We start from the raw sequence: 13,050 nt of genomic DNA on the forward strand, positions 1-13,050 counted from the left end.
TGGAATGGAATTTTTTGGTTACTGTTTGAGGTCTGGGTTTCTTTTCTGCATTTAAGGCCTACCTACATCCAACCCAAAATAGAGAATTCTAATAAGCCCCTAAAGAACATTGTAAGAAGGAAGAGCAGTATCAACTGCAAATGAGACAGTAAGCATTAGCAAGCATTCCACACAAATGCAAGATATTCCCAGCTTTTTCCAACGGACACTGCTAATTCAGGGAAATGGGACTTTCCTTATGATACAATACATTTGTTCATTATGTAACACTGAATCTGAACTACAGTGAATTCTGAATCTGAATCAATCTGAATTCTAAACTACATAATCTGAATTAATGCCAATGCAAACCTTTTAATGCAATGAATTTTAAACAAAACACACGAGAAAAAAAATCTTCAATAGGTCTATTCTGCTCTGTGCCACTTGTCCACCACTTGCAGAGGCAGTTGCATTCTACAAGTATCAGGGAGATACTTCCATTTAATATTTCTCTGCTACTACTCATGATCAGAAAATAACTGACCATGAGTAGTAGCAGAGAAATACTAAACAAAATAGTAAAAAACCCCAAGTAAATTAGGAAACAAAAGTTATTTTCAACATTCTGTTGTATCCTAAACGAAGTAAAAGTGTGAAGTTGCATGCATAGTATGAGTTTCAGACCACACTATCATAATCATGAACCCCCAAAAGCATGAAGGACCACATCCAACTGTTTGCAGTATCAGAACTCAAATAATTTACTGCCACCATTGCTCTTGACTGGATAAAGACACCAATGTCTCTGTCCTGATCCTAACTGCACAGCTCCTTGCTTTCATTTTCATACTGAAAACAGGCACTTTCCTCCATTACAGCTGATTTTTTTCCAAATATTTCCAAGCAAGCAGTTTCATTTCAGTTTACTTGTGATAGTAGAAAACGAAACGTTTCATTGATATTAGAAACCTACTAAATTAGTAACTTTACAATGCATTTTCTTAATCATTTCTTAACTGTGCAATGCCACTATATTTCTGAGACATTTATTTGGGAAGAGCAAGATATATTGAGGAAAAGTAAAGGAACAATACTTGGCCTGATGTTTCAGGAAGATTTTTCTCAATAGTAGTGTCAATTTAAGCAGCTTCCAAACTAAAAACAGAGAAGGAAAGAGATTAGACTGGTATGATTCATGTGGGAAATATCACCTCCCCTAATCAAATGTCCTTCTTACAGCTGTGATGAGCATCTTTGGAACACTGGTTAGGTTACTTGTGTTATGTGTTGTGCATCTTATATAGACACTTGATATGTTATTCTTCCCTTTAGCTTCAAAGGGGGCTTGTATAGACACCACTTACACTGTTAGGGGTACAAAATGTCTGGATGAAACTAACATTTCCTATGAACAACTCAGTGGACATCTGCATTTTGCTTCATTCTGAAATGGGAGACAGGAAGAAAAAAGAGAAATGTAAGAAAGAGCTTCAGCTGGATGGTAAATAAATCAATGTGCTGCAGTTAATGATTGTGCCTGCACATCGATGCAGGACCCCTTAACCTGAGGGATGACCCAGCTCTTCCTGTGGCCAAGGAAGGGACTCAAGAGGGGCCCTGTGCCGAGTAAATGGGAGGCTGGCAGCTTGGGCATACATACTCCTGACAATGCATAGTCTATGCCTTCCCTGCCAGGCAAGGATTCATAAGAAGTTTTTTGAGCTGTTCCAAAATTCCTGATGACTCAGCAGCTCTTTACTTAGATTTGAAATCTATCACTACACTTGCATTTCACAAACTTTTAAATCAGGCGCAGTCTCACACTGGCAACACCAAGTCTGGCTTTCACTCGTACTGAGTTAAGAATGGTCAGAGCAATCATCTATACACTCAATCTCTAACAGTTTACAAGTATCTTAGCACAAGCAACTCTGGTTATGATAAGGTTATCTTGTATTATTTCTGTAAAGCAAAAAATAAAATCGTTTCAATTTTCTCAGTTTGCCAGTGCAATATAAATCCTGCATTTTAGTTAAAGGGTTAGGAAACCTTCAGGTAACCATACCAACAGCATAAAACTTAAGGGAGGGAATAAATTTATAGTAAAAATCAGGAGAAATAGGAAAAACGTGAAAGCATAAAACATGCATTTGATAATATATATATCATTTAATGCAACCTAAAGGTCTTTTTTCCTCCCTTCCTTTCTGTGAGCAGAAATGCTAATGAAGAAATAAATTAAAATATTCAGCTAGGTTGCTTAATGTCACTGCAGACAGAATATTACTTTCGTTTAATGTAAACAAGAGCCCCAGAAACCTATTTTGCTGCCTGAACTACAGTCAAATATACTATATCATTTAGATCAGGAATAGAATCATCTTAGTTTATAAAATAAGCATCATATTTGCATTCCAGAACCCTGATGGAGTTGGTAGATGTAGCTGCTAAGCCACTCTTAAGAATATTTTAACAGTCCTAGCCATCAGTCTCCAATGACTGGATAAAAGTGAATATCACATTTTGTTTGAACAAGGATGAAAAGAAGGGCGCCAGGAACTACTAGTAGGTCAGCCATACCTTAGTGCCAGTAAGAACATGGAACAGATCCTCCTAGAAGTTATGCTGAAACATGGATATCCAAGATGTGGTTAGAGATAGCCAGCATGGCTTCACAAAGGGGAAATTGTGCCTGACTAAGACAGTGGCCTCCTACAACGGAGTGAGAGAGCTACAGATGTCATCTGCCTCAGCTTCTGTCATGCCTTCATCATACTGTGTCCAAGTAAAACCTCTTTGCCTCTAATTTGGAGACACATGGGTTTGACAGATAGATGGACAAGGAACTGGCCATGGTCCAGCAAGTTACAAACAGCTCAATCTCCAAGTGAAACCCAACAATGAGTGGTGTCCCTCAAGGATGCATACTGCAAGTAATAGTACTCAATATCTTTGTCAAGGACATAGATGACAGGATCAGGTATGCCCTTTGCAAGTTTTTATATGACACTAAGCTGAGTGGTTGATTTGTTGGAGGGATAAAATGCCATCCAGAGGGACCTTGGGACAGGTTGTGGTGTGGGCCCATGTGAACATCATAAAGTACAAAAAGGTGAAGATCTTGTGTCCATGTGTCCATGTGTAAGAGCAATGTCCAGTATCCATACATGGATATTGAGAGCAGCCCTGCAGAGAAGGACTTGGCATGCTTGAGGATGAACAATTTGACATAAACTGGCAATGCTCACTCGCAGACCAGAATGTCAGTCATATCCTGGGCTGCACAAAATGTCTGGCCAGCAAAGTAAGGTAGGTAATCCTCCTGCAGACTTCATTCTTGTGAGAATCCACCAGGAGTATGGCCTTTGGCTCAGATGTCACTGGGACAAAAAAGAAATGGACTTGTTCAGTGTGTCCAGAAGCATGAAAATAGCCAGGGGGCTAGACTACCTCTTCTGTGAAGTAAGCTTGAGAGAGTTTGGATTCCTCATCTTGGAGAACAGGAGGTTCTCCAAGGGAGAACTTCTTATGGTCTTCCAATACATAAAGGAGGCTTATAAGAAAAATACAGAAATACTGTTTTCCAGGGCCTGTAGTGACAGGACAGGGGGCAAATGAAAGAACATCAATTTAGATTAAATACAACAAGGGCATTTTTTACAATGAGGGTAGTGAGACACTGCAATAGGCTGCCCAGAGAAGTTGTGGATGCCCACCACACAGGATTGTATTTGGTTAATGTGGCAAACTAAGAGCGGAGGCTGCCTCCATATAGGACCGGTGGCTGGCAAAGGCTGAGCCCATCAGATGTTGGTAGCACCTCTGGGATAACAGATTTAAGAAAGGGTAAAAACCACTGCGTAAGAGTAGCTGGGGAGAGGAACAATAAAATGTGAGACACCAAGACCAGGAGAAGGCAGTGTTCCAGGTGCTGCAGCAGAGATTCCCCTGCAGTCACAGGAAAACATGGTAGAGCAGATATCCAGCCTTCAACCCACAGAGGACCTCACACTGTGGAGTGTGTGGATGTGCCCTGAAGAAACCTACAGCCTGTGGAAACACAGTGCTGGAGCTGGCTCCTGGCAGGAGCTAAATCTTGTGGAGAGGAAACTACATAGGAGCACATTTTCTAGCAGGGACTGTGACTCTGTGTGAGACTCATGCTGGAGCAGTCTGTTCCTGAAGGATTATACCTCATGGAAAGGATGCATGCTGGTGCAGTCCATGAAGTTCTTCTCAGGAAGAACTCACACTGGAGAAGTTCGCAGAGGACTTCCTTTACTGGGTGGTACCCCATGCTGGTGCAGGCACAAAGAGGATAATGAGGGAACAGCAGTGGCACTCTGTGATAACCTCTCTTAGGTTACAATGTAAGATGTACCCAAAAGTATGTGTTCTATCACAATCTTCATAAGCTGTTCAAACCAGGTAGGGCAATGTTCCTTATCTTCTTCATGACTCATCCCTGATAACTCCAGGGGATATCTTCTGCTAATGGGCCACTGAGTCCCACTGCACAACTGATAAAAGTACATCATCCCACAGTGTGATGCTCCACTCAGGGGGAGGAACCAAACAGTCCTACCTGGATATAATCTGATGTTTGGAACACAACACACAGCCTTATCCACTGAATTCCCAGAGGACAAGAGCCCCATAAACACCACTGGACCTTTAGAGGAAGCTCAAACCCTTCTATAGGACCACTGCTTCAACAGAACCACATCTATCACTCCAAGAGGACTGCAGCCATCATTTAATCTTACTGCTACCAACACCTTAACCAACAGGGTGTCAGGTTGTATTCTAACTCTGTCAGTGCTTCTGTATTAATGCACTTGTTTTAATTTTCCTATTAAATTGTATTTCTGACTTGGGATCTCCTACTGGTCTACTTTCAAACTAGTACATAACCTGAATGCAAACCCCATCCTGCCCCATCCCCCCATGCTTATCAAGGTGGCAAGGCAAAGCACTCAGGAGTGAAGAGGGAGGGCTGGGGAATTTATCCTTGTTTATCATCAACCTGTGCTGTTTAATTGGCAATAAATTAATATTGCCAAGAGGAGTCCTTTTTTTCCCATGACACTAATTGGTGAGTGGCATCCTCTCCTGAAAGCATAAGCTTCTTGATGGAGGAAGAGTGACAAGAGTGGCTTGGTGGCAACTGGTGACCAATCTCAACACATCACAATGAGCCTTGGAGCAACCTGATCTAGTGGAAGGTATCCCTACCTACGAGAAAGAGATTAGGACTGAATGACCTTTGAAGGTCCCTTCTGACAAAAAGGATTCTAGGATTCCATGATATTGGAGAAATGTAGGCTCTTTTCCTCATGTACAAATCTAACAAGCAAACCTCCCATCCCCACTCCAAAACGAACAAACAAACAAAAAACAAACAAACAAACAAAACACCCAAACAAAAAGCCACCAAAACCTACCCCCAACCTAAAACTAACTCCTCCCTGTTTCCCCTTACTTACATATATATTTGCCTTTTAAAACAAATTCCTATCTTTCTGTCTATCTTTTTGATTACTACATTTTGGTCAGTTTTGCCGAAATGGGTGACAAGGGTCTGGATTACAAACAGTGGCTTTCTAAATGAGTTACATTTGTAAGTACATCACTTTCACAGCCTTCTTGCTGCCATTATTATTAATGACTTTTCTGCACTGGATTAGAACCAGAAGGCTAACATGAATTATATAATTTGCTAATACAGATGCTATGCAGCTGCTCTTAGCAGAGCAGGCTAATGATAAAATGTGAAGGTCAGGTATTTCTAAACTGTGTATGATGAGCTATGAGTAGAGCACTAGAATAACCATGAATTCTCTTGCTGATCTGGGTGCTGGCAACAAACCTTTACCCTCTTACCTGCTACAGCAGGGAGTAAAACTGCTACCTCAATCATTTGTGATGATTTTTTATTCAATGTTCAGCATCCACTGAAAGAACAGCCTATTAAAGTAGAAAGCCTGAGCTGTTCAGCAGAAAAGTGAGTAACCTAACCCACCAGTATGCAGCAACAGCCACAATGGGAGAGACATGGAAAGGTTACATCTATTATATTTTACAGTTTTACTAAACTGAGTATAGAAACAGACACCAGGACATAATCTAGCATATAACAGTAACATAAAGAAAGTTACCCATAATAAGGTATTCACTCAAGATTGGCTCATTTTCTTGTAATATTTTGGGCATTTGCCATATTTTGCTTTAATAAAAATTCAACAGTACAATAGGTATAAAAAAATTTCAGTTCAAAAGGAATTTTTCAGTGAATAAAGCATCTGGAATGTTTTAAAATGAATCAAGAGTCCCAAATGCTAACAGGAAAACCATGCCTTTTGTTAAAAAATAAATAAATATATATATATTACTATAAAGCTATGAAACATGGAAGGAGATGGTGGCATACTTTCATCTGAAAATTGCATTAATAATTCTCTTATAGTACATTTAATTTATGTATTTAAGTCTATTTTTATCAAACACTGAACATATGAACAACTCTATTGCACAAAAAGCAGAAACACTGGCAGTAGGAGTATTATTATTAATGATAAAGAAATACACAGTTACCAGCACCTCCTATAAAAACACTAAAAATTTATAAAGTAACACAGTAACACAGTCTTTTTGCTTACAATTAGGGCTGTTTTATTTGTGACACTAAGGACCACTGCTGCCTATGAATCCCTCGAAGTCTTTTTATCTCCTCCTCTACACTACCACATCACCCCTATTGATAAAATCAAGCTGCACTGAGAAATGGCTACTGGTGAAAAGGGCAAAGGTGAGAGACACAGGTTTTTTACAACCGAAATACATTTGATTAAAAAAAAGTAAACTTAAAATCTTCATGTCTAAGGCTAGCACTACAGCACATATAGCTCATTCAAGACAATACAGGAGAGAAGCATCCCAGAAAAGAAACTAATTTCTTAATTTGTCTACAAGTAATTTTTACTACCTGAAGGAAAGGAATCAAAAAGTTTTCCAAGTTTTTTAGAGAGATTTCCTTTACAAAATATCAGATTTTAATTCTAGACTCAACCTATCTAAACATTCATTTATATGAAGTAAAAAGAAGTGAGGCTTCTAACAACAGTGTCGGTTTTTACATCAGGACTGAGATATCTAAGGTTGAGTAAACTTGAACAAATAAAGTAAGAGTTGTACTTACCGATATATCATCACTAAAATCTATTTCATCCAAATCAAGGTACTCAGGGGCTTCCATTATTGTCTTATGGACATTTTGGGTGAGTCAGCACATCAGTAAAGACCTAATTAAGAAAAGAGAGATGTGTTGTCTTTAGAGAGCCAAAATCACACTGAGAGTTTTCATATAGTTGCTACATTACCGAAAAATTCAACTTGAATAGTAAAGTGTTTCATAACTTAATCTTAGAACATAAATACAATTTGATCCCTCTACTCTGCATATTGTGAAGCAGACATTTCAATTTTTGGGAGAACAGCTAAGTGCTACTTGAAGTAGAAGTAAAAAATACTTGGTTCAGCATCACTCAGCCCCCTCCAGAAGTTCAATGCTGGACTTTATACAGGTATAAAGACCTAACCTGTTGAACACCCTCATGGCCTTTCAACCACAGCTGTGTTAATGAAGTGTCTTCTCATAAGGATGAGACATTTACTCAGAGCAACTCCTGGTACCACAGCCTTCTTCTGCTCAAGATGGCAGAAAAAACCTGGTAATTCTGTTGTGCACAGACAACAAAATCCTATCACACCTTATCTCTGCTTACAAGCAGACAAACACACAATGCAGCCAGTGCTTTACAGACTAATGATTTACAACCCCTTGGGCTCTGAGTGCACATCCCCCAGAATGGCAGCGAATTCAATACCAGAATTATATGATGTGCACCAGGCGCATTAAACATTTTTTTACAGCAAGTGGAAAAGAAGAGCCAATTCTCTTGCAAAGCAATGAATTTGGCCGGGAAAGTCAGTATTAGATCTGAATAAACTGAAGTTTCAACAATCAGAAGATCAAAGACAATAAACCCCTCATTGTCAATCATAATGACAATGAACATGTGAGTTATCACTACAGACCAGCGAAACAGAAGTAAAAGTAGAAAAGGAAGGTCTTTTAAAGGAAGCTCAAAAACAAAAGCACAATGCATTTTAAAATAATGTGAATCACTACATAAAGATTAAGTATTATTATAGAAGAAAATTAAATCCTCCAGTACCTGCACATAACAAAGGAAGCACCTTATGGGAAAAAAATGACAAAACCCAATTTATTCATACAATGACTACCAATAAATATGCTTATGAATAACAAAATCAGCTGTGTAGGTCTAAATAAAATCATTGCGTGAAGCTTTCATATGCATTAAAAAATGTCCTAGGGTACAGAATCTGAAAAGAACGCTTTTCTGTTAGACAAAACAAAACCTCAGCAATTAATCTCACTAATAATACACTATCGGAGCACAAAGCTGACCTTAATACACCTATTCTTGAGAAGCTATTAGAAAAAGAACCAGTAGGCAAAACCGCAGTACTATGCTGAAATAGATGGAAAACGAAATTTTTGTTTTTCACCAAGTTACTGAAGCACTATCAGCTATAATTTTTTTTATTATGTTCCAGTTTTGTCTGGGGTGGAGTTGATTTTCTTTACTGAAGATAGTATGTTGCTGGGATTGGGATTTGTGCGGTAAACGAAGTTGATAATTCAGGGATGTTTTCATTACTGCTGAGCAGTAGCAAAGGTAGCACAACTGGTCAAATTCAAGGTAGAAATAATTGCAACCAAAATTGCAACTGCCAGCAGCAGCTGACATGAGATGAATAATGTGTTTCCAGTACCAACATCAAAGCAATAGTGGTGACTGTCTCTAGCTTGTCAGCAGAAATGTCTCACATTTAACCTATAAATGTTCCAAACTGTATTTTGGAAGCTAGTAATTTAATATTCCACAAAATTTTAACCCCAAAAAGGGCATTTCCTGTCTGGCAACTTGACTTGCAGGGAGACATATGCACACACACTTTTACACAGGTTAAAGAAATCTGGTCGGCTCTCAGAATACACAACTAAAAGAAGAAAACCACATAAATATCACCCATAAGTACTCAGGGAGAAAGTGTCTTTTTACAATTTTGTGCACCAGTTCACCAAGAAAAATCAAGCTCAAAACTATTACACAGAAATGGGGTAATACTAGGATTATTGGTACAATAACATATTGCATATGTTATTGTACCAATAGTACAATAGTACAATTTGTTGCTTTGCAACAAGTATTACTATTTAGAACCAAACTCATCCTTCTCCTTTTCAAATGCGAGCAACAGTCACTGTTTTTTTTTCCAAACATATTTCCTCTACTGCTTTCCTTCTCAGCTACAGCTAGATACTTGAGCTCAAATCCTGTTGCTAACACTCAATACAATCAGATGAATGAGCGGACAAAAGGACAAAAAGAGTAATTTCCAGCATAATACTAATATTACTAAGAATAGCAGCAATGAAGTATTAAATGCAGGGAATAAATACATCAACTTCTGCAAACACTAAAAAAATCACTCTGAATTGATGGCACATATATAACCAACAGATGTAAGGCTTACAGTTGTTCGCAGATTAGTTTCTAAGGTAGATCAAGCCTTGGATTTTCCCTTCCATACAGTCTCAAATAAACAGTCACACCATCAACAATCTCTAGGGGCCAGTGTGCTTTAGAAGATGAAGTAGACTTAATGCAGGAAAGGCAGGAATGCTTTAGGAGCCAGATCAGCTCTATCACATAACCCATACCAGTGCTCATAGACAAGAAAAAGGCCCTACAGCGAGCATTTTCTGTAAGGCAATTAATTAACTAAGTGAATGACGAGATTGATACAGGAGGGAGGATATGTGCAAACATCAGGTTCAGGTTCTTGTTCTCACAGCTCAGTGCAAAACCGTGGAACAAGACAGTTGATGGATTTAACATAATGGTAAATGGAACAATATAACTGATTTGTAGTCATGCCTTTGCCACAAGGCTGCAGTGAATTCAGTAGCATCGAAAGCAAACTGATCCAGTGTCTCAGACAAAAGCAGTCTCAGTGTAGCATGCTAAAGGCTAAATCCAAGAGGGAGCACAGGGAAAATGTCCTTTACTGAGCCAAAAATAAAACAAATAATTGAAAATGCATAATTTTAATTATTTATGGATACATAAACCCCAAGAATGAATAACAATAAAGATCTGCTGTCAATTAAATCTTTATTTCAGTTGTAACTCAAAGAAATCCTGCTAAATGCCACATGGGATTTTATTTTCCACATGTCAGAACTACTTTAACAAAATATTTGGAGATTTACTTAAACTTTCAATCAAATATAAAGTGAATCAGATGTAAAATACTTCTAAGTTTCCTTTAGCACAGATAATATTAAAGATTTAGGCTTTAAATGCCAGAATACCATGACAGTTGCTTTTTAATTAGGGGATAATATTACATTTTTCAATTATAGGCCTAAGATAACAAAATAAACATATGGTCCTTTCCTAAGCATCAGGAGTTATAGTAGCTCAAAATGAACAAGATCTGTGGGCAGAAATGAAAGACTTTACATCTTTAATTTAAGCACACAGTATGTGTTTCAACTAATGCTTGAAATCTGGTAAGCATCTGACTTTTATTCCCTACCATTAAGAAATACCAAGGTCATGACCCAGAAATTCTTCACTTTCAAACAAACAGGACAGTGTAACATTACATTATGATAAATCTATTCAGCATGCAATGAAAAGCTCAACATGCAATTAAAATCTACTGTTGAGGAAGGGATGTCAGCACTAGGAAATGCCTAAAACTGAATTCAGTCCCTCCATCCTCATGTTCTACTGTAACACCTAAGTTCTACCAAAAATTAATTTGGCCTTCCCCCTCTATTTAATACACAATGTGTAGAAATCAGTACAGTACATCCAGGAACACTGCCATAACTGGGGAATGTGAGAACTGGATTGCTGAATGAAGGCAAGAAGGCTTAGTTGCTGGGTCCTAACAGAGCTACCCTAGGCTAACACTACCACCTCTCTAGCTATCCCATCACTTATTAGGCTCCCTGGTATCTGCCTGTGTGTTGTCTCCTATTAAATATTACATGTTCTTCAAGACAGCAATTGCGTGGTCACTCTACAGTTGTCTAATTTTTCATATAGCTGGTGTCCTCGTCTATTAACAGAGCTTTGTGCTGTAGGAGTAATCCAATTAAATATAAACATAATGCAAATACACTCAAGTGGGCTCTGAAAGAGGAAACATTTGAAACTTTGCAGAAGATCCCCAAAACAACATCTTTAATCACTAAGTACAGATGGTGCCTTTGCAGGTGATAAATGCAGAAGTCGAGGGGAAAGCATCAAAGGCATAGAAAGCATCAAAAACATAGGAAGAATACAGTTTCACTAGAATGGAACGGTTGTGTTGGAAGGGACCTATCATGACTATCTAGGTATGAGTAATTCTTTAATTTTAACACTATACATACAGGCTTAGAAGACCCCAGCTTCTAATTCATACTTCTATTACCTTCATCATCTCTAAAGGGGAAATTACTTGGATATAATCAATACATTCTTAAACAACAAATTTTCATTAATATAATGCCTAACAATGAAGTTCAAATGGAAGTTGATTTTCTTTTCAAGCATACTACTTTAACTTCATGCAATCAAATAAATTGACAACATGATACATGGTTAGATTATGTCAGTATTTTTAATCATATAAAGATTTGTGATAACATAATATAGTCTGAACTGTATTGTAGAACCAATTTTTGTTACCTTCTAGATCTTCCAAAGTATTTTTTCTAATTATTTGATGTAATATATTTTCTACAACTTATCATTGAAATTACCATAGAAGTCAAGATCTTAAAACATAAAAATATAAAAGGAAGGCTCAATAGGAGTGGTAGGAGATATTAAAGAGTTAAGATTAATTTTAAATAACCATTTATTGGGGGAAAAAAAAAAAGGTTACAGTGAAGCTGAAAAATTATGTGATTTATTTCAGTGAAGGAATGTATTCTGCAACCAGGATTACCTAATCCCTTATCACATTTATTCAGGAATACTCCTGAGTTTAGAAGTTCACAACAGCAATTCATAATAGTATGATACTTCTAAGGCAAGCAAAAATAAAAGCACTGTGTTTTAATCACCACTCAAGTACTATCACTGCACAAGCTACACTGATAGTACAGGAAGACAGAACTCAGCAAAGCACAGTTCTCCAAGACCAACATTTTTACTTCAGAAAAACTCTGTGTTCCAGACATACAGAAACAATCCACCTACAGCCCAGAATAGTCCTAAATATTGAGCCCAGTTCTGATCTCAATGAAGCCAGTGTACATAGAGGACTGTTCTTATCTTTAAGATAAGAACAAATGTATTTGTTCCTAGCCAAATGTAGTTGAACTTCTCCTGGTTATATACCCAGACTTTGAGTACACGTGTTCATCCTTACTGATTGCATATCAAGGGTGGGACTGTCCTGTCCTGCTCTGCACAGGGGCAACCTCACCTTGAGGTGTGTGTGCACTTTTGGGCACCACAATATAAGAAGGACCTAAGGCTACAAGAAAATATCCAAAAGACAGGTATGAGGATGGTGAAGGGCCTTGAGAGGAAGCCACAGGAGCTGCAGCTGCAGTTTCTTGGTCTGTTCAGCCTGGAGGAGACTGAGGGAAGACCTAATTCCCATTTTTCAGTTTCCTTGTGAGGGGAAGCAGAGAGGCAGACACTGATCTCTTCTCTGTGGGGACCAGTGACAGAATTCAGGAGAATGGCATGAAACTCTGTCAGAGGAGGTTAAGGTTGGATACGAGGAAAAGGTTTTTCACCCCGAGGTTGGCTGGGCACTGGAACAGGCTCCCCAGAGAAGTGGTCACAGCACCAGCCTCACAGATCTCAAGAACTTTTTGGACAGTGCTCTCAGATACATGTTGTGATTCTTGGGCCTGTCCTGTGCAGGGCCTGAAGCTGGACTTTGATGATTCTTGTGCTT

At 38.4% G+C, this 13,050-nt stretch overlaps 1 protein-coding gene across 2 annotated transcripts in view; it reads right to left on the reverse strand.

Annotated features, from left to right (window-relative positions):
• SNCAIP (synuclein alpha interacting protein) overlaps window positions 1-7,279 on the reverse strand; it is a 49,766-nt gene extending 42,487 nt beyond the window's left edge. For both annotated transcript variants that reach the window (XM_066338431.1, XM_066338432.1), the window contains exon 1: window positions 7,181-7,279. In XM_066338431.1, the coding sequence (XP_066194528.1) occupies window positions 7,181-7,237 (57 nt within the window). In that variant the 5' untranslated portion in view covers window positions 7,238-7,279. The remainder of the gene's footprint in view (window positions 1-7,180) is intronic.
• Window positions 7,280-13,050: the final 5,771 nt, after the last annotated feature.

This window comes from Sylvia atricapilla, chromosome Z (genome assembly GCF_009819655.1).
Source record: "Sylvia atricapilla isolate bSylAtr1 chromosome Z, bSylAtr1.pri, whole genome shotgun sequence".
NCBI classification, from domain to species: Eukaryota; Metazoa; Chordata; class Aves; order Passeriformes; family Sylviidae; genus Sylvia; species Sylvia atricapilla.